A 23,049-nucleotide genomic window follows, 5' to 3' on the forward strand; every position below is an offset into this window, starting at 1 on the left:
TAGTAAAATATCCATGCAGAGAGAAGCAACTGCTGAGGTGCAGGCTTTTATGATCAAAATATCATTTTTATACATGTACTCATTCATCCTATGTTCATACTAACATGCTAAATGTTACTGCAAATTGGATTGAAAAATTTGGGAACAAAAGAACTCCCATAATGTAGTCTAGAAAAATACTTAGTTACTAAAAGTCATTTGCTGACCAAGCGAATCATATGACTAACTAGCTGATATACCTTCACACATAAAATTTCATGAAGTTGTGGTTACTTCAGAGGAACTGAGGAATAAAATATGTATACACATAGAGAAGCGTTAGATTCTCCTCAGACTGCATGTACCAATATCAATTTGCAGAATATGCCCACCTCCCATTCTCTTCACTTTTTACCCTTAAAGGTAACACCCCTTTTTATTCAAATTTACCCCCAGACTGGAGGTTGCAGCCCCTTCTTAGCCTTAAAGGTATGCTCCATGCCTGCAGTTCATGGCAGCTTCCTTATGTACTTTACAGCCTGCACACATAGGTCAGTTAGATTTTCCTCAGTACATACATATAGAGGAGCATTAGAGTCTTCTCAGTATATACACATAGAGGTGAGGTAGATTCTCCTCAGTATACAAATCATTTTCCTAGGCTTTATGGTTTCTGAGAAAAGAACTATCTCATGTATTGCAGATTCTCACACAGTTTTTCACGCTTAGAATTAAATATTGAAGTTGAAGCCCCTTTACTTTTCTGATGTAGGATGTAAAGTATGGTTGTGCCAAATTTCATGTTTGTGCGGTACAGATGTATGTTATTAGTTACATTACATAGTGGGGTAACTTACTTTTGCACTTAGAATTGAGTAATCAAGTTGCACCCCCTATAACCTAAAGAATAGTCGTGCCACATTTCAGGTTTGTATGACACCGGGAAGTTAGAGAATTAGTGGCAAGTCAGTCAGTCAGTGAGTCAGTCAGTCAGTGAGGGCTTTCGCCATTATATGTATAGATTCAAAAATAGATTTATTTACATAGGCATTGTCTATAATATTAAATCTCTTCAATTATTCTGGATGTGACATGTCCATCCAAGTCAGGAATAGCAAAGTAAGATGTCTAATATCTGTAATATCAAGCTTTTCTATGTCCAGTTCACATCAGAACCAAGGTGGTCACACATACTCAGGCTTGCTTCTCTGCAGAAACGTTGTCACATTCTCTTATCACTTATTCAGCATCTCTCCTGACATTAGAGAAAATGCAGAAATGTTCGAAGAGGTCACTAACCACACCAGGGGAGGAGAGAGGGAAGCAAGACTATGCATATGTGACCACCATGAAACAATTACGGAGGAGAGCTCAGGATAGAAACATCAGGTGGCACTATTTTAACACTAGTCAGGGATATCTGGGGATAGAAATATTTTTAATAAATGTAAATACAAAAAAATTATGCAATGGATTTTAACTATAAACAATATTTTTCATGGAACAACTCTTTATGTCTGTTCTTTATGCATTTTATGCTTAAGACTAGAGATGAGTGAGCACCCAAATACTCAGGTCTGCGTTATTCGAGTCGAGCTTTTCGTAAAATTCGAGAGCTCTACTCGAGTAACGAACCCCATTGACTACAATGGGAGACTCAAGCATTTTTGTATGTGGGACGCCAGGTGCCGAGCTTTTTTTAAATTTTCCCTCTTTCTCTCCCTGCCTGCCAGACAAAAAAATTGCCAATGACGCGCACTGCGTCGCGGCGGGGAGGGGCCAAACAGGCACGTCACAGCAGGGAGGAGCCAAAAACTGGGGCGTGGTCAAACACGGCTTGATGCTCGTTTGAGTAACGAGCGCCATCGAGCACGCTAATACTCGAACGAGCATCAAGTTCGGCAGAGTATGTTCTCTAAACTCTACTTAAGACCTTCTACATTTTAGCCTGTCTTTGGGCCCATTCTTTTTTATCAATGTCTACCTGTCCGTGAGGTCTACAGAACTGAACACCATATTTCAGATGTGATCTCACCAGAACTCTATACAGCAGGATCATAATCTTTCTCTTTCTACTAGTTATTCACTATCAGTCAAAAGTTTTGGAACACATCAATATTTCTAGTTATTTTTTACATTAATACAGTCGAAGTCCAGCAAATAACATAAAATGTTTCAAAGGTTTAAAAGTTAGTTAAAAACATTAAAATATATTAAATTTTAACCTTATACACAACAATAGTTTGAATTTATGATTTTAACCAAGGGGCTTTTTTCAGGGAACACATCAAGGACAGGTGCTCTGCAGCATAGAAAGCAAATTATAGTTTGAAATTAGATGCAAACTATTCCTACAGGTGTCTCAACTTTTGTAGATTACTTTCGAACCCTCTGATTCTATATAACCAGTGTTGGAACAGACTGCGTTACAACACTCTCTAGGGTAGGATTTGAATAGTTTTGTTATAGAACAGAGTTCATTGCTCTCATAATGGCAAGAAGACGGCAATTAACAAAGACAATTATAACCCTCAGAACTGTAGGTCTGTCTTATGGAGAAATTGCCAAGAAAGCCTAGGTGACAGTCAGTACAGTTTCCTATACCATCAAAAGTAACTTTGAAAAACTGGAAGAAACACTGACAGTAAGAGGTCTGGCAGACTAAAGGCCACTATAAAATGACAAGTTTTTGAGAGTCAACAGTTTGCATGATCGGTGCCTCATAGTACCAAATCTTCAAGCACAGCTTAATGCAGCAAAACATAAACAAGGTTCCATTTCAACTGTGAAGAGAAGACTTCTATCTGCAGGTTTGACAGGTTGAGTTACAGTAAGAAAGACACTGCTAAGATTCCAAAAGGAAAAAGGAAACTTGCTTGGACCAAGCAGCATCTCCAGACTTAAATCCCATTAAGCTTTTTTGAGATGATCTAGACAGAAGGGTGTAAGCAAAGCAACCTACAAGTGCAGCATATTTGTGGGAACCTCTGCAACAATGTTGGGAAAAATATCTGAACAATATCTGAATGCAATTGAAGAAAGAATGCCTTGATTGTGTAAAGCTGTAATATATATGAGCTAGATGTGGCTTCTTTGAAGAATCAAAAATCTAGATTTAATTTTGTCAAACAAAGTTAATCCATTATTTTTATTCATTTTGACTTATTTATTTGTTCTATGCTTTCATTTCAAAGTACATCTAAGACACTAAACTGTGTAAATATCAATAAAAACTGAAAAAATTGAGGTGTTTTACATTTTTTCACTGGTAGTGTTCCTCTAGCTATTTAGACAAGCATCCTACTTGTTTTTCCTGCTCCCTGACCACATTTAGACTCATTTTTTGAAGATGTCAGAAATCAACACCCCTAAATCCTTCTCCTAGTAAGTTCTGGATAATACAGAATAGCTGATAGGATATTCAATCTGAGGATTCCTTATTTCTAAGTGCAAAATTTTACATATGAAAACATTGAACTGCAGTTTTACATTATTTTGTTTATCAGTATGAAAGTAGGGAATGGAAAAGCATCTCCACAGTGCCATCTATTAGAAGGTGACTTCCCTATAAGTCAATGTTCAACCTTTCAACAAGCTCTGACAGCATGACTAAGGTTTTAAGCCAAACTAGAGTCTTCTCCTTAAGAAAAAGACACCCATCTGCAGACAAACTGTTTTGGGATGTTTGCCCCTCATCAGTGCAGAGCAGGGTACTGGTTAGATGGATGTTTTTAACCTGGGTCTTGGGATGTGCTTTTCTTTCTCCAATTTTCATGCTTTTTTTCCCAAAGAGCATTGCATGGCCTATATATGACTCCCTATGCAAACTTGCTGCTCTCCCCAAAGAGAAACTTTATTGTGCCAGACTATCAGTAAAGTTAAATAATTTTCCATATCACAGATGCCACCAGAAATATACACCCTATTGCAAACATTTGCATCAACAGCAATCAGCCAAACCTTTCCAAACAAACTTTCTCCTATGTCACTTATAAACATATTGGAAAGAATAGGATCCAGGAAAGACCCTTGTGACCACCACTTTTAACCAGTCTCTAGACAGAATTCACCTCCAAAACATCTGACTATTGCTCCTCTTAAATGGTTCCAACTTCTGACTCCCATTTGTCTTTTAACCGATTTAAGGGGTCATTCAAAGTTTTAGGAAGCACTGTCTGAAAGAATACAGAAATTAATTTACTGGATGCTTCGGCACTCAAGACATAGTTGACCGTCTCTGTGGATGACAACTCCATATTTATAATTCTCAACTGAAATGTCAATGTATGTCTTAATTGCAAATATTGATAAAAAGTAACATTTGGCAGCTCAAATTCCTCCTGTAATTGCTGAAAGGAAAATATTGTTCTCCCATCATAACATTGAAATACATATTTTATACCCCTGTGTTGCCACTGTTCAAAACCTTCTAATATACAGTAAATAATTCCCCTAAATACAAATTATGGCAAATAAGCATATATCTTGTACACCCTGAAACTTCCACCACACTTTGTGAATTAAGAGCATTGTAGGAGCTTCCGCCTGACAAAGCCTAAACCTATTAGCTTCTAAAGAGTCCAATAAAGGTTCACCCTCCAATATATACAAACTCTAGAATCTGCCATAGTCTCTTTGCTATCCCTTCCCACAACCTTGCAGATGTTGCATCTGAGGAGACAGAAATTGTGTTCACACATTAGGTAATGCCACACCACCTTCTTTGTTAGCTGATTGTAGTTTCTCCATTTTAATTGACGGTACTTGCTTCTTCTGAAATAATTATCGGAATAGACGATTAATCCTCTTAATGATTTATAGGGAACCCATACTGGAATATTATGTAAGATATAAAGTACCTGGGGAATTAAAATATTTACTAGCTCTTCCTATTAGCGACAACAGCAACTTAATCCACACTTAAACTCTATATAGTCCTGGGCATTTCCACTCACCCAAATACCTAGATACTTAAAGGGGTTGTCCCGCGCCGAAACAGTTTTTTTTTTTTTTTCAACCCCCCCCCCGCTCGGCGCAAGACAACCCCGATGCAGGGGTTAAAAAAGGTCACCGGACAGCGCTTACCTTAATCCCCGCGCTCCGGTGACTTCTTACTTACCCGGTGAAGATGGCCGCCGGCATCTTCTCCCTCCGTGGACCGCAGGGCTTCTGTGCGGTCCATTGCCGATTCCAGCCTCCTGATTGGCTGGAATCGGCACGTGATGGGGCGGAGCTACACGGAGCTACACGGAGCCCCATTGAGAAGATAAGAAGACCCGGACTGCGCAAGCGCGTCTAATTTGGCCATTAGACGGCGAAAATTAGACGGCAACCATGAAGACGAGGACGCCAGCAACGGAGCAGGTAAGTGAAAAACTTTTTATAACTTCTGTATGGCTCATAATTAATGCACAATGTACATTACAAAGTGCATTAATATGGCCATACAGAAGTGTATAGATCCACTTGCTGCCGCGGGACAACCCCTTTAAATTTCTTTATACAGGGCACTACAATCATTCCAGCCTGCACCACCACCTGCTCCTTATCGAGAGGTAAAAATGCAGGCTTGGTTCAGTTAATTAGTAAACTCAAATATTTCCTAAATTCATTTTTAATGTCCATAATATTCTGAATATGCAATTCAACATCCTCCACAAACAGCAAAACAATATCTGTATATAAGGCAACTCTTTCCTCATGATTGCCATACCTAAATCCCTTTATCCCATTATATGTGTGCAACAAGGAGACCAAAGTCTCTATCGCAATTAACAATGGGGAAAGGGGACACCCTTGCTGGGTCCCCCTTTTCCAACAGAAATAAGTCCAAAACTGCATTCTTGTAAAGGAGCTGCACCCATTTGATAATATTTGGTGCAAACCCAATGTTCTCCAGGACGGCCCACAGGTAGACCCATTCAACACTATCAAAAGTATCCAAAGAAAGTATAGTCTTGTTGTCTGGGCCTCCCTCAGCTGCCTGAAGATTAAGAAGCAACCTATGAATGTTAATAGATGTAAAGCTATAGGGCATGAACTCAGATAGATCCAGATGAATCAATGCTCCAAGACCTTCAGTAATATTTTAGCATTAACCTAAGGAGAGATATAGGCCTCTAAAAGTCAGGAAGTTCTACATCCTTATCCAATTTAGGTAATACCACAATTTCATATGAAGATGCTGGAAGAAACCCTTTATCAAAGGCATCCAAGTTCACAGCAGGCCACTTAGGGAGCAAATTCTCAAAATAGACTTTATATACCGTACTTCAAGTGGTAAGCCATCCATCCTATATCCTTTATCATTAGCAATATTCTACACTGCTTCCTGTAACTCATACAAGTTTATGGACTAATCCAATGTCATCCTATCACTATTTAATACTTTGGGAGGAGATATATTACTAACATAGGACTCCAATGAAGATGATCCTATGTTCCTGTGGTCTGAGATAAACTGACAAAGTGTGTTTAAAATAGCACGTGTATCTTTCACTATGGACCTCTCCTCTGTCCTAAGCTTATAAATATATGTTGACCTTTGCTGAGCATTAGCGAAAGTGGCCTCTTTTTCAGGAGAGTTCCCATCAAATTAACTACTACAGATATCAAACTAGTTCCCAACTTCCTCTCTACTACTCTTCTTATGGATGGGTACAACAGTGGCCATTCCTCAGTCATCAGGAACATCACCTCTTGGAAGATGCTGGTTAAACAAAAGTGTTAAGCTCCACCATGACTTATATTTGTATTTTTTATACTTTATCAGGAAACAATATCTTGTCTTCAGGAAGAACATTTGGAGCTATGGTGTGTAGGTATCAAGTAAAGTAAAAACCACTAAGGCAGCATATTCCACAAAGGTTTTATACTTGCCAGCACTACTTTCTATTGTTTTTTCAATATGCTGTAACCTTTTAGTTGTCTAATAGCGGGAACTCTTTTCTCCTACTGCCAGTAATGTATCCTGTGTGAAGCTTTATATTGTTTTATCAATTCTTGTTTAAAAGCATCTTCTTTTAATTGTAAGATTGGTTTTATGTTTTTTTACCTCCTTCAGATGTATCCATTATTTAGCACATATCTTGGTGGTTCAATAAAGCACTTAGCTTACACGCAGCAAGAACTTTAAAGCATTTTTAAATGAATTAGATATTAGTGTTGCAATATTTGAACTTGTTTATAAAATTTGTTGATGGCTTAAAGTTTCTGTTCTTTCGTTCATGACAAGTATTGTGTTGCTAATTTTAAGTAACATTACACATATGAAGCAATCTGTGACCTTCAGCAGTAATGTAGAAGTTTAATTCTTGCCCTAAATATTGATCTTTCAATGTAACAAAATACTATTGCCTCTTAAAGCGACATTAAGATAGCAGTATTTCTTGTCGTTGTAGCTGCTTATGAATGTATGTCAAGTAGGTAACTAAAATGTAGCTCTATAGAAGTACAGTCTTCATCAGTCTACACACGGCACGTAAAATCTATTAAGCACAGCATACATAATCAAATAACCATTTAGATGCGTTTTATGGCTTACATTTCAATGAGGCCTATTTCTGGCCTATCTCCTGTAGATTAAAAGCCAATGATACAGTAGTTATGCTCAGTTCTTGAACCTCGCATCATTGTCCAACATACCTAGGAGACTAAATTGAATAAAATCTAGGCTTAGGGCACTAAAGTAAGACTGATTTCAGTGGTTCCATTTTTTTTTAAAGTATGTTATTGGTTACAAATACTGATTTTGATTTATCCTAATCTGCTCTAAGGGACTTGAACCAACGTTCATCAGTTTGTGTTAGTCTTCCTTAGTTCTGTCATGATCTTTTTTTTTATCATCGAGGTCAATAGGTGCCAGACTAAAGTAACGGATGCACACAGATGCAGAAGTGTCTTCTCAGCCTTTATGAAGACTGAGCTGGAGAATGGGGTTTTCAAGGGGAATGGACATAACGGCTCACCTACTCCCGGGCTTTAGCGGTCATAGAAGAATCACCACTGAAGCCTGTGAGTGGCTGTGAGCGGCATGTGACCATCAGCTGCTTTTCCCAGATTACATGGTATGGGGGCTGGAGTGCTGGATAAGGAACTGCCAGGATAGGTGAGTATTCAATTTTTCTTCATTTTAACCCTTTATAATTTCTTTTAATGTCCTGGAAAATCCCTTTAAATAACATCAATATCTCAAATGCCAAATTTATTATGATTCCTGTAGGCACAGGATGTGCCTAATGTATGAAGAGGAGCATGCCTACTTATACATTAGGAACGTCTGTGCACCTTAAAAAAAAGTCTACAGTATTATTTTGTTCTGCACATAATATGTTCTGCTAATATGTTCAGTGCCTATGGAAAACTCCAAAACTGTCCATCAATAAATGAAGGAATCTACAACACTCGATGAAATTAATGCAATAAGTATCAGAATGTTTTAGGCATATGAGAATAAATCCAGGGCTTTAGATGAGATCTGTTAGTAATGTTAGTGCAACCAGAATAACAGCAGACATTTCAGTAACTGCGACCTTTCTCAATGAATATTGCAGTTGCTGCACAGTGTGCGATATAGTAAGCGGATATTGCTGTTCATGTATAGTGCATACTGTAAAAGAACAGCCATATCCTTTAAGAAAGGTTACATGGATTGAAGTCTCCGCTCTGGCTAAACTAACATTACTAGCAGATCTCATCTAAAGCCCTAGATTTATTCTAATATGCCTAATAAATTGTGATACTTATTGCATAAATTTCATTAAGTGCTGTGAATTCCTTCACTTAAAAAGAAATCTACATCGGCCATGAGCTGGAGATTTCTGGTATAATTTATGCCAGTTTCTGGTGTTAATAATGGTCAAATGTATTGGGTTGTAGCGGCCATGCCTCCTCTCAACGAGCCACTGACGCTTTTCTTAAAAGTGCTGTAAATGGCGTAAGTTTTTTTTTTTTTTTTTTAAATCACAATTTTTTTTTTGACCAGGCAAGGCTTTTGTCTAAATTTTTAACTTTTGTATGCCTTTTTTCACTTGACAAATCACCCCCCTTATTGTCAGGCAGTCATAGCCCTAGTCCAAATAATCTATAAAGAGTGTCATAGTTAGACACATGCCTCATCTAAGCCAATTATCTGTCAGATTTCTGCCAGTAGATCAAATTCCCTAGATCACAGTCCCTATTCACACCTTTTCTTAAACAAAAGGGAAGGAACACAAACTTTTGTCAGGAATTTATAAGATGTAACTCTCTTTAGTCATAATGAATGGTTCTGCTTGTATAGAACTCCTTCTTACTAGCCTAAGTAGCTGCTTAAAGCAAATGTGTCTTCAGTTCTGTTATTTAACTTTTGTTTTTACATTAAACTTTTTAGAACTTTGATTTTTTGAGTTTTTTAAATTTCTGATGTCATGAACTGTATTTCAAAAAACTCCTAAAATCCTGCAGTTTTCTCATTTACAGCTGCGTCTAATAATAGGCTGACATTTCTTGAAGTGATGAGAAAACCTTCTTGCAGTCATCTTGCTCTCATCATAGGAAGGATTACATTGAAAGGTAACACCTCTATATAGATAACACAGGATCCACCATTCATAGTAGTGATAACCACAGTTTATCTAGTCCCCCTCCCTGCATAATAACCTCTGCACAGAGCATGTCTAGAACAGTCTTCCACAAACGTGAATTGGTCCCATCCTGTCCATTGTGTCCATAAGTTCTGCTGTAAAGCATCTCTCTAAATGCTGTAAACTACAGCTCAGGCAAGATGGCAGCCTCATAGTCATATTAAGACAATAGAATAAAAAATATACAATCAGAGAATTAAAAAGCAATTAGAAAAATGGAATATGTTTCATTTTCTGGTTTTAATTGTTAAAAAAAATATATAAATATACATTCCCTTTAAAATATAATATAAGTCCTGGAACCAGTTAATTTGAACAGCATTCATCCAAGGTTGTCAACCACACCTAAATTCCTGGATAGTCTGTAAAAAAAGAGATAACTTTTTTTGCAGTGTCGGTAAAAAGAATAGATGTGTCTGTGATTTTTTTAGAGGTTGGTGGTACGGGAGCAGGTTATTGTGACTGTAATTATCATTTTACAGCTCACAGGAAATGCTGGTAATGCGATTATATCAGTATCTGACCTCTAAACATATATCTCTTATGATCTTTTGCATTCGTTAGGGCTTTCAATGCATCCGTAAAAAAGTTGGCTTGCATGATTTTTGGATAAAATGTCCAGAAAAAAGAAAAGTTCAGGTTGTCAATAGAGATGAGCGAGCACGCTCGGATGCAGCAGTTACTCGAGCGAGCATCGTTCTTCTTGAGTAACTGCTTACTGTTCCGAGCGTGCTCTGGGGAGGGGGCGGTGGGGGTGAGCGGACCAGTAAGCAGTTACTCAAGAAGAACGATGCTCGCTCGAGTAACTGCTGTATCCGAGCGTGCTCGCTCATCTCTAGTTGTCAACCCTGCAGTTATCAGACAGAGTTATAAGACAGATTGCCCATTCGGTAAGAGTGATCCGGGAACAGTCTCAACTTGTACATACACAACAAGAAGATGAACAGCACTTCAGCATGGCTGCGTTGGAAGTGTACGTATTTATTGTACAATCACAACCAGAAAGTGGCCGCTTAGTTCGTACAATAACATTTCAGGCATGGGGTCTTCTTTGGATAAGTAGGTGTGTTAGGGTCTGTTCGGTAGCATCATAGGACATACCGATTTGGGGCAGCGATTCCTTTTTTCTGTCCATATGATGAAACAGGAAATGGAATTAATAGAACAGATGCAAATGAGCCATTAGTTGCAAGAGGAGATACAGATGCCATTAGTTGCAAGAGGAGATACAGATGCTAACATACAGAAGACAGCAGGATTTAACATGATGAAGTCCAAACCCAAATGTGTAGGTGGCAGTGATGTCAGATGCTGCCTGCTGTCTATAACCAACTAGCTGTATTCTAGTATCTGTATCTCCTCTCCCAACCATGAGAATGCTCCAATTAAGAAAATTAATTTCTTGGCTCTATATTGTAAGGTTCAGTGGTACTGTAAGTAACTGTGGATACTTTCTATGGAAGAACAGTCCGGTCATACTGCATGAGTAATGGTTATATTCGCAGCTGAATCACATTGTGGATTGAGACAGTTTTACCTTTTATAAAAAATGTCTCTCTATGCTGGAATCTATAACATTGTGCTATACATGAGGCCCACTATACATATCTACTAACTTCTTAATATCTGAAAGAATGCTGGATTGCATGCATATATATGTATCCAGCCCTACCTGTACCAATGGTCAATTGGCCAGCAAATATTAATTCATTGCATTCATACAACCAAAGTATCTGGATTCCATGAACTGTGGAGATTACAGAGGAGACACTAAGATTACTCAAATAAATTTGCAATGATTAGATTGTCTTTAATTTCTTCATTTTATGGACATTGGAGAGCAGATGCTTCATGCATTACTTTATTGCAGCATACTGGATGTTATTTATAAAATCACATGGGCATGTTTCCTTAGGGTGATTCTCAGGCCTACTTTTTAATGATTATGTTGGTTATATACAGATTCACTATTGCTATACGATTTATTGTGATTTTATATATATATATATATATATATATATATATATATACACACACAATAAAGTACATAACCTTTAGTACTCATACTTTTAAATATGTGACTGAGTGCTGGAATTACAGATGCAGCGAATTCTATCTTAATTGTGATAGCACAGAGCAGAAAGTTATCTTATCTTAACCCATTAAAAAGCCATTGTTCCCTTATCTGAACACAAGAAGAACCATTGTAAAGTAATTCAAAGCGTAAATAGACCACCCTGATAGACAGCAAACAATATCACATCGCGTTAAGGGCTCTTTCCCAGGAGCATAAGCGTTTTTAGGTGCGCCCGCCGTCACTGTAAAAATGCGTGAACGGGCGCACAAATCTAAAGTTTGTGTGCCCGTTCAGATGGCACGGACCCTGCGCATATACACGGAGGCCACAATGCCATTGCCTCCTCTTCCCTCCCCCTCGCCAGCTCACCTCCTCTCTCCTTTCCTTCGACTATTTGCAATGGAAGTGGGCTGGATGGGGCGGAGCTAAGCACCCACCCACTCTCCGCCCCTTGTTGGCAGCCAGCAATGGGAGGACGGCGAAGCAGGTGGAGCTTAGCCCTGCCCCCCCCTCCCCCCCCCCCCCATTACAAATAGCTGGAGGTTAGGGGAGAGGAAGAGAGAAAGGGGACAGAGATTAGCAGTCACGCTGCTAAACTCCCTCCCACCTCCCTTCTCCAGCTGCTGTCATTGGCTCTCATAGGAGCCAATGTATTCTGGTGACAAAGATATTTGCAGGACTATCTTTGCTGCCTGGCGTAAAAGTGCCCAGTGCTAAATTTGCCGGCTGGGTGCTTTTACGCTGCTGGAATACGCCTGTGTGATCTGATGCATTGGAATCCAATGCATCAGATGGTAGCGTATATCAGCCGGCCGTGAAAACGGCAGCTCATATAGGCTCGTGTGAATAATCACATAGAATCAAGCTAAAGAAAATCACATTTGTACCTTGAAATATAACGGGCTTTCTTTTTTTTAGTGTTTTTGGTCATCCAGCACCAAGCTTTTAATTTACCTTTTAGTTTATGGGGATAACCTTTTTTCTGCTGTTTATAATCTTTAAGAGCATGAAACAAACCTGGACGATTCATCAATATAAGTTTACTTAAAGCAAAAAAAGTTCTATACCTGCTTCTATAATCTACAGTATCTTATAATGAGCCCTCAATCAATAAACCTAACAGTTCATAAGTAGTTACCTCATTATCTTCAAGTCATTGGACCCCTTCTGTCATTTATCTGTTATTAATCCTTTACGATGACAGAACATCCATTTAAATAGAATCCTATAACTGACTTAATTGCTTACAGTAGAATTCAATTGGTCTTATAAAGCACTGCAGTCACGTTTTAGTCGATATTACCAGAAAGGGTCATGTTGGAAGTTTTCTCTAGGATGAAAAAAATTACAGCAAAATAAAATGTTTGTGATCACTGACAACAATGTCCACTTTTGAACACTACCACTCCGTATGACATAGATCATTTGCAGAATATCAGATCTTTCTACATCTATGATGACTATATATTTATATGCTAATTAGTTATTCATTTGAATGAAATATTCTCTCTGTTGTGATGATTGGCCAACAGAATATACATAGTGTATATGTGCAAGTTATATAGGAGTATATAAATGTGTGCTCACCTGATACTTAGAATCAAATACAGTTTGATACTATATCCCCCCTTGAGAAAGCAGATGCGAAATGTGCATTGGGGCTCAGGATACCAGTCTTGATTGGCATGTGGCAACAACTTTGTATTTATATTTTGTGTGATTTGAAAGTCTTAATTTATTGTCTTCGTTGTCTGGCTTGTATTATATATGTAGAGATGAGCGAGCACGCTCGGACAAGGCATTTACTCGAGCAAGCATCGCTCTTCTCGAGTAACTGCATTTTCGTCCGAGCAGGCTCGGGGGGGAGGGGCGGCGGTGGGTAGTGGGGGGGGGGAGAGATCTCTTCTCTCACTCTCCCCCCCCCCCCCCGCTGACCCCTGCTCCCCCTACCCCCACTGCCCCCGAGCCTGCTCGGACGAGAATGCAGTTACTCGAGAAGAGCGATGCTCGATCGAGTAACTGCCTTATCCGAGCGTGCTCGCTCATCTCTATATATATGACTAAGTAGATCCACTATTGTATATATTGTGATCCTATTTATATCATGGATTAATTCTTTATTCCATTATTCAAGTCCTGTTCCTGTATATCCAAATACTCTTTTTCTACTATTACATATTTTTAATTATTGTCCTGTTATGTAATAAGGCTAATATATTTTAACTATTCTAGGGTCTATGTGTGGATCCATTTATTATCTTCTCATAGCTATATAGTAGAGCGCTTTTGCAGTTGTTTCCCATTTCGAGCCTATCTTTTGGTTAATTTATATGAAGAGATGCAAACTTGAGCAGTAGTGAACAAGATAAGTAGGAGGCGATCCAGCATAGCAATATTCCAAGAAACTTTATTGAATTTCACTTCATAAAACAATCAGTATCACAGCAGCACCATGGTGCTTTTAATCAAATCCTACACATTTAGAACATTACGTTCTTACTCATAGCATGGATTTTTGGATTTCAATACTCCTGTGCTGGATCATCTCTTACTTATCCACTGCAAATACTGTAGTCTATACAGATATAGTCAACCTGCATGCCCCTGAACCAAAGACTCTCTAGAGAAAATGGGTTATTTTTCTCCTATTCCCTTCCAATTTTGGCTGACATACACCTAAAGGGGTGGAGTTTGGCCAAGAGGCTAGGCTTCGGCTGAGTTCATGCATCGCAGCTGCATTGCGGTCGAGCTACGCCTGCGGTGCGGCCAAAATTATGCCAATGTGTAGGTCACAGCAGTATTCATATTGACTTCAGCTAAAAGAAAAGCAGTTTCAATGTAAATGGCGGTGAAGCAATCTGTCTTTTTACTACATAACCATGCAGCAATTAATAATGATGCTGCAGTCAATGTGAAAACCCCATCATTCCTGATTGATTATTGCAGACAGAGGGGACGCAATGCGGAGGAGGTCTATTCTGAAGCCAGTTGTCTTACAGCGGTTTGGGAGAAGGAGAAGAGTCAACGTTTTTATATTAGGGGTGCACAATAGAGATGAGCGAGCATACTCGTTAAGGCGATTTACTAGAGAGAGAGCATCGCCTTTTTCAAGTACCTGCTGGCTCGTCCTGAAATTTTGGGGGGGGGGCACAGGGTGTTGCGGAGGGGATCGAGAGGGAGAGAGAGATCTCTCTCTCTCTCCACCCAGCTCCCCTCCGCCACCCTGCGCCGCCCCTCCAACCCCCGCACACCCCCCCGAATCTTCAGGGACGGGCCAGCAGGTACTCGAAAAAGGCGATGCTCTCTCGAGTAAATTGCCTTAACGAGTATGCTTGCTCATCTCTAGTACACAACCTTTTTTTTTTGGTCTAAGGGCCACATATCATATTGAACTAATGCCAAGACCCACAATAAAACCAAAAGCAGTATTGTTATCTAAAATATTTAGTAAATATTGAAAGTATATGCCATAAATATCTGATAGGTGGCCAGTTCCACGCCAACAACTCCTACCTATCTGGAGAATAGGGGTCTCTTTCTGCCCCATTTGCACTCCAGAAAGGAGGAAATTATGTATGCAGACAGCTGAATGTTCCACCACTCTCATGACTACAATGAAGATAGCTGCAATTGTACATGGCCAGCTCTTCACCTTATCTGTTCCTTTCTGGAGTGCTACACAGGAGACCCCCAGTCTGCCCATCAGGAGACTGCCATTCTGTCACTATATGGGATTCCCAGAGATGGCTACACAATGCACCATTAGTACTTACCTGCCTCTGCTCTTGCTCTACTTCTCTTTCCTTTGACATGGAATACAAATATGAGTAACTACCAGATCAGATGATTAGTGGTCGCACGGAATGCCATTGCAGGCCGTATGTGGCCCCTGGACCATGGGTTGGGCAACGCTGTTTTATATTATATGACACAAAATAGAGCCAACACAAATGTAGATACTAAGAAAGGAATTCCATTATCAGGTCTTTGCTAATATTTTTTGTGTATTTTCTATATTTAATGTTCCTTGAAGCATTTTTCATGATTTAGTTACTGCTTTTTTTATCCTAAATGTATTATTCAGGATAATTCTAAGAAGATTAAAAAATATATTTCAAAAGAAAATGACACCCAACTGGTGATTACTCTCTGCAATTACCTTGCTAAATGTCCAAGGTGAACTCTCCTAATCAAAACATTACCTGCCAAGATATTTTCTTCTCATCAGCAATCATTTGCTAATTAATGTATCCAATTAAGGGCATCACGCATCCATGACCCCCTTCAGTTCTCCCTTGGATTAGAGACAATGCTACTTTTTATATACTACTCAGACAGTAGAATTACAGTGTATGTGGTTTGGATGATAAACCTGGTCTGGCATTTAGGTTTAGATTCTGGCAACTGCAGTCTAGCTGAGGCCTGGCTGGGTGACATTTCTTTCATTCACAGCCCATTGCAGTCGGTGCCAAACCCTTTCTCATGCCAATAGAAGCAACTCTTTAATTGCCAACGCAGAGTGAGCAATAGTTGATACACTACCTTATACATTTGGGTGGTCACATTAACAAATATGGAATTTGGCTAATTTCTTAGCAGGAGAAGAGACTTCTAAATATCAGTTCTCTACTAAATAGCAAAAACTTGATGATCGGGCCGTGGACACCACCATCTCTTATGTTTGGTAGAGTCATGTGACCTGCTATTGCTACTGTATATGTGTGCACCGTGGTGGGAGCACAGAGGTGCATTGCTTCGTATAACATTACGTCAGAAACAGCCTTTTGTGAATGCATTTTTTGTGTAATTACTTTAACACAGAGTAGAGAATTAATCTATCATTGAGCATTATTCGGTTTAGCACGCATCTTTTCACTGGCGTGACTTCTGTAATCTTCCCGTTTTATTCAGGGCTGTTCGTGCAGATCCAGCTGTGCTTCTAAATAAAGAGACTGACTGATTTGAAAGGTTGTCCTGGAGGAACAAAACACGGGTCACCAGCAATGGCAATACCTAGAGCCTCATGCGGATTCAACAGAGGCTTGAAAACAAAGTGGATTGACCCTATGTATACCACTCATGATGGGTGTAAGGTAAAAGTGAATTTGGATGTACCTACAACTGTACTCCTCAATAAGCCTAACTACCATAATTTCATATACACAATGATGAATGAATTCCCGGTGTGTAATTAAGTAAAACATGTTGGCTTTTATTTGCATATCTTCCAGTATTTCTTCAATAAAGACAAACAATTAACTAGCAAAATTGGCTCACAACCAATAGTTTACTTCTTATATACCTAACTAACAGCTGGGCACAAAGGAAGATAAAAAGTCATAAATGAACACCTGCCAGTGTCAGCCATGGGATTTAGCCCGGACTATAAAATGGAATCTGCTGCACTTATTATACTTTTGCTCCTGTCATTCACTATCAGCATCCTTTTATGCCTTCTTGAAATGAGCTTCTAACTTTCCTTCTGCATTTATGGGTTGTAAGGACATATGATGAAGGCTGGATAAAATATCAATTATCTCATGGGTAGTGAACTATGAGAAATGCAAGCACTAGCTGTTAGCAGATTTGTTATAAGATGATCCTCTGCCCTTTAAAAGAAGGAAGACTGGAATGGATCAAACAAGGTTGTGAACTCAGAATTACGAGAGCGTAAAATTAAAGGGATTTGATTCAGTCAAGAGGTAATGTTTGAGCAGACTAATTCATTTCCATCCATCAGATTTGGTTACTAACTGTTGTTTGGGGCTTCTGTCAACCCAGTGACAGGCGCACAACTTACTATTTTATTGTATATATCTCCAGAAACTGTAACACAGAACATATTAGCAACTTTTGTTTTTTAATGTGCACCTTTTGTAAGTTCTGTATTTTGGGGTTATTTTTTTTAACCCCAATATTAACCCTTCACTGATTGCTGATGCAACATAAGACACTGTGAAGAACATCTCAGCCTCAAGAAGCACTGTGTGCGGATTCAGAAGAAAAGTAGGTGTCACATGCACATTACTGCCCCAATTCTTTGATCCCTTATCAGTGACAAAAAGCCAACAATACACTCTGCAGGGCTGGAGGCTGAGTGCATATTATGGTAGAAAATAGCTTACATTTTTCAAGGGATTAAAGTGTATCAGCAAACCAGCAGAAGCAAGGAGAATCACAATCTCCTTCTACATTGATCCATAAATATGACAGTAGATACAGCTGAAGAGGAATACATCATATATACTGTTCAGTCAGTTTATTAATTTTCCCTGGCATAATGTATTTGCAAGCAGAACGTGATACATATCTTATTAATCGGTATGGGTTACTGTTGTACTGTGCATACAGCCATAACATAATGCTATACATGGACTGTTTGGTCATATACAAGTAAATGGATCTTATTATGAAGCATGACACAGCTGACATAAAACTCAAGGAAAGTATTCCACCTGCTGACGACTTGAACAGTTGACAGCACCCATGGTTTCTAAACTATATGGGCTTTTAAGGTCAACCTTTAAGACTGGAACCAGAAGTATTGTCCCCAGCTGTAATTAACAATGTTAATCTGGCTTTCCCTTTCAACAATGATAAAGAGAGCAATGTTTAGATTTAATTAATGCCAAAGTTCATTTTGGAAATGGGATAATGAGACTCTGATCACATTAGCATGAAAACGTACATTAAGGCTGCAACAGAGGAGGCAGATCCATGTACACAGTCCAGTTTCTAATTAGCCGGCTGTGAAATGAATCGCATCAGGGAAAAATTGAAGGAAGCCAGTTAGCTGTGTGCACTCCACTGTGCCAGTAAGACCACCAACACCTCTCTGTGCAGAGTGTCATCACCAATACTGCTTAACCTGCTGCAGCTCAGCTGCTGTCAGCAACAATTTGTCATCTACAGAACAATCTAATACAAGAACAACCCAAGCTTACAAAGACACAATTGCAGCTTCCAATGTTGATTTTCTTCCAGTCCGTACAATTTAAATAGTAACAAAATAGGACAGATAGCTGGCTGCTTATTACAAAGAACTTCATTTTGCTAGTCAGCTTCATTTAATATTATTTTACATTGCAATGTAACGCAGTGTGTTAGACATCGCCAACTCTCAGCATCCAAACAAGCTCATATGCAGTAAAGGGAATTAGGCATTAGTCACAAGAAAAAGTTACAACTAGAAATAGTAAAAGAGATTTGCCAAGTTCGAGAATTGCAGTGAAGTGAACAACCATGAAATACTTTATTATCTGTATTAAAAATCCCAACATTCTAAGTAAATGGAGCACAACCATTCGATCATCTGTATAAAATGCGCTAATAGATTGGAAAGCCCAAATGTAAAAAGATAGAAACAGAAGATTGAAGCAAAAAAAAAAAAGACCAAATGATCCTTTTAGCTTGCTTATATCATTACCTTTTTTATTTCTCTCCTAGGACAGATATGTGTTTATCCCAGACAGGCTTAAATTCACTTACTGTTGACTCCCAACCACATCTGCTTGAAGTTTGTTTCAAGCATCCATAACTCTTTCGGTAAAATAATTGCAGCACATATGTCAGAAAGAATGAAGAAGAGACAATTTACAGATTGTCTCACCCCTACGTATAACACAAAAGAAATGAAGACTAGCAGAGCCAAAAGAGTCCTACAGGTATGACATTACATTAACATGAGAGCCCGCATCTTAAGAAAGGTGTGATTATGAGTCATGTATAGTATGAGCACTCACCTGTGAAACTTCATATAGCAGTTTGTAGTGCTCCTCTCTCTTCTGGAAAGTGCACAGATTGCAGCCCATTGTAATCTGCAAGAACTGTGAGTGCTTTCAAATTCCCCTTTATGTGAATAAGAAAAGCTTTGATAGGGAATCACCCTCCCGGCTTGACTACTGTTGTTCATCAGTCACTCCAGCAGATACACATAGACACACCACTGTCAGCTGCGAGCGTAGACCACGGTTGTGAGTGTACCATGCTGCTCCTGCCTTCCTCTAAGTAGCCTACATTCACACTGTTACCACTCATGGCAACACTCCCCCAGTCTCTGCATCACTGCACATGACTACACAGAATTCAGCTCATGAATATGAATACAGGCTCATGGATTATTTATGACAACCCATGTTAATAGGGAGGAGTGTCATAGCGGAGGCTGATGACAGATGAATATTCCCTAATTAACAAGCAAATGTAGTGTGGTTAAACAGAATACACTTGTGTCAATATGCGCTGTGTAATAGGGATACAGGGTTGATACAGAATACACTTGACCATCCATTTTAGCAATTACACTGCATACATCTACTATACAGTATGCTAATATTCTACACAAGAGTGCAGGGTTTTTGAATTATCCGAAATTTAAGAGGCTTAAGAAGCTATTTTCAAAATTAGTTAATATATTTTCGTCTGATGGTATGGCAGAACTTCAGAATTGATTTCTCTAATGGAAGCATGAATATTCGGATATTGTATAAAGAAACAGTATTGCAATTTACATAAATAATGTTCGATACATGTACAGCATATTGAAATATAGAAAATGGCATAAGATGTGCGTATCGGTCCTATTTTGGATGGGTATGTAATTAAACTGGCAGAGATAATGAAATGAAAGAGTTCTACATAGATATAGCGATGGATATTATGTTATACATAGATCACGCATGTGGATTTACTTTTATGCTTGTGGCTGAAATGTATCACACCCCGAGTCATGACTAAAGAGATGAACGGTCTTTAATTTAGCAACTGTAAAAAAAGGGTGAAGACAGAAAGTAATGAGATAAAATATTGGAAATAATTTCTTATCACACAGAGTCAGCAGAGAAAAGAGTCAGTCAGCTAATGCAGTCCTCCTGCTTAAAGGAACCTGTCAGGACATAGACCTATAAAAACCATAGGTGGGTGATAGGAACACAAGTGTAATGATAGTTTTTTTTACTTGCACTGCTTCCCAGACCCCAAAATCTGCATTTCCCTGGCATGCAAATGAAGTGTGAAGCACTGACACTCTTACACAGGTCCTAGCTCTCTCCCCTTATTTGGCCCCAAACCCCTCGCCTGCCTAGTGGTTGACGCCTGTAGCTTTTTTTTGCCCTGTAGTCCAAGGGAACCGGATATGTCAAATACTAAGCATGGGGCAAGGTTTGGACTGAAAAAAGGGTGAGAGAGCCTGGTCCAGTCTCGGTGTGCGAACCACCCAATGGATAATTTTCATGTAATTTCCATACTAGGAAAAAGTAGACTTCGGCGCCCAGGAAGCTCAGCCAATCAGAGGCAGTACTCAGCTGTCATTCAATGATAGCTGGGCACTGCCTCTGATTGGCCACAGCGCTCAGCCTCTGATTGGCCACAGCGCTCGGCCTCCAGAACAGAGAAGAAGACTGCCGGGGCCAGAGAGAAGAGCCGGGCGGCTCTTCTTGGTGAGTTAATCTTTTTTTTTTACAGCTTGCTATGAATTTCAGGGAAGGGCTATATTTCAAGCTCTTCCCCTAAAATCATCGCTGCAAAACCACTGCTTTCAATGGGGCTGCACAGTGCCGGCCCCATTGAAAGAAATGGGAAAGCATCACAGACTATTGCCACAGCTGTGACAGCTGTGGCAGATGATTCCTTTATCTCTGCGGTCCCCGCGGGGGTAAAAGAATCTCCTGCCATAGCTGTATCAGGGGAGCGCAATGCTCTCCCTATTGTTTTCAATGCGGCTAGTGCTGCTGCCGCTGGCCCCATTGAAAACAATGGGCAATATCGCTCATTCTCTTTTGCGATGCGAGATTACAGTGATAACACCGCAAATGAGAATGAAACCATTAAAAATCATTGGTTTTATTATCACATGTTTTCATTCACTCCCGCATCGCAAAGTTATCGCATAGCAAGTGGGTGTCCACCCTAAGGGGGAGAATATCCAAATCTCCTGACAGGCTTCCTTTAAAGTTGACCCACACTTCTAGATGAATTTCCAGAATAAGCTTTCGTGTGTGTGTGTACATACGTAGTAGTACTATATTTGACCATTATATGCCTTGTAGTCTACATTTTTTTACCAGTTTTCCCTTCTGTGACTCCATATTCAATTAGCAGTTTTCCCAGAGCTAGTGGGTGGGAACTGGCTGCTATGAAGTCTTCCATACACAGCAAACAGAAAACAGAGGAGATCCTGCTCATCTATCTCTAGCTCTCATATACACTTATGCAGCAAGGAAGACCTTATAGAGAAGTACTGAGCAATGCAGATATGATTCCAGTAACTATGAGACAATATAATAATTCCCAGTCACTGTAGCAGCCACTGTGTGTGTCTCTCTGCTTCTTTCTCATTTAATTCTTCTTAACTCGTCTTCTCTCCTCTCTATAGATATCTACGCAGGACCATATTTGCCACTAGTCACCCGAGGGCACATGCCTAAAATGGCTTTGTTTAGTGGGCCATACTTCAAGGGCAGCTGTGCTCCAACAGAATATTCAACATACAGAGGACACTACATGGCTGCTAATCAGCCATCCTTGTAATATCAGCAGAGCACCTCAATCAGTCCCTGGCTACACTTAGTATGCATTATGTCTGCCTATAAGCCTCAGCTACTGCCATATTCCCTGTATGCAGTATACTCTTATACTGTCTGTATACAGCGAAGACAGCAGTGGCTGGAAGCACAGAGGCAGATTATACTTAATTCAGGAAAGATCACTGGGAAGAGGCTGAAGTTCATGGTACAGTGCATTCTACAATGGATTATAGTAATGTAGGCAGTTTGTGCAGCTGCCCAGGGCTCAAGGCTCTCGGGGGGCCTATGGTCACCCAAACTGCCCATGAATTGTAAAGATGCCATATTTACTTTAGAGATGAGGCTGATAGGGCTGTGGTGCTTAACAGACACAGAGAAGTGGCGGTTCCTAGCTGGGGCCTTCAAGATACAGCATCTCAGCTGCTGCTATCTTCTCCAGATTCCAGTTTGGTAAGTATGTACTGTGTGTGTCTGTGTGTTAAAGTAGACTTATGTGTCTACAGTATGTTAAATGTATGTTCTTCTATGTGTGTTTATGTACGTGTAAAACTGTACTTGTTCTTCCTATGTGTGTATATGTACGCTATGGCATACCTCCCAAGTGTCCCGCTTTTGGGGGACAGTCCCTATTTTTAACCCAAGTCCCTTTGTCCCCCTTTGGCCCTTTCTGATGTCCCACTTTTTGACCTTGTGTCAGGGACTGGTCTGCGCAGAGGGCAATCCCTAGTCCACCTGCAACCCCTGTCCCTACCTACTTGCCCCCCTGAGCTAACCCCCAGGGTGACAACTGGAAGATGGACCCTACACTTACTAGGGAAGTGGGGCACGGGGACAGGAACAAACAATG

At 39.7% G+C, this 23,049-nt stretch overlaps 1 protein-coding gene across 2 annotated transcripts in view; it reads right to left on the reverse strand.

Annotated features, from left to right (window-relative positions):
• PDZRN4 (PDZ domain containing ring finger 4) overlaps positions 1 to 19,711 on the reverse strand; it is a 180,312-nt gene extending 160,601 nt beyond the window's left edge. For both annotated transcript variants that reach the window (XM_066591748.1, XM_066591747.1), the window contains exon 1: positions 19,422 to 19,711. In XM_066591748.1, the coding sequence (XP_066447845.1) occupies positions 19,422 to 19,490 (69 nt within the window). In that variant the 5' untranslated portion in view covers positions 19,491 to 19,711. The remainder of the gene's footprint in view (positions 1 to 19,421) is intronic.
• Between the last annotated feature and the right edge of the window lie 3,338 nt (positions 19,712 to 23,049).

Source organism: Eleutherodactylus coqui, chromosome 2, assembly GCF_035609145.1.
Source record: "Eleutherodactylus coqui strain aEleCoq1 chromosome 2, aEleCoq1.hap1, whole genome shotgun sequence".
Lineage (NCBI taxonomy): Eukaryota > Metazoa > Chordata > Amphibia > Anura > Eleutherodactylidae > Eleutherodactylus > Eleutherodactylus coqui.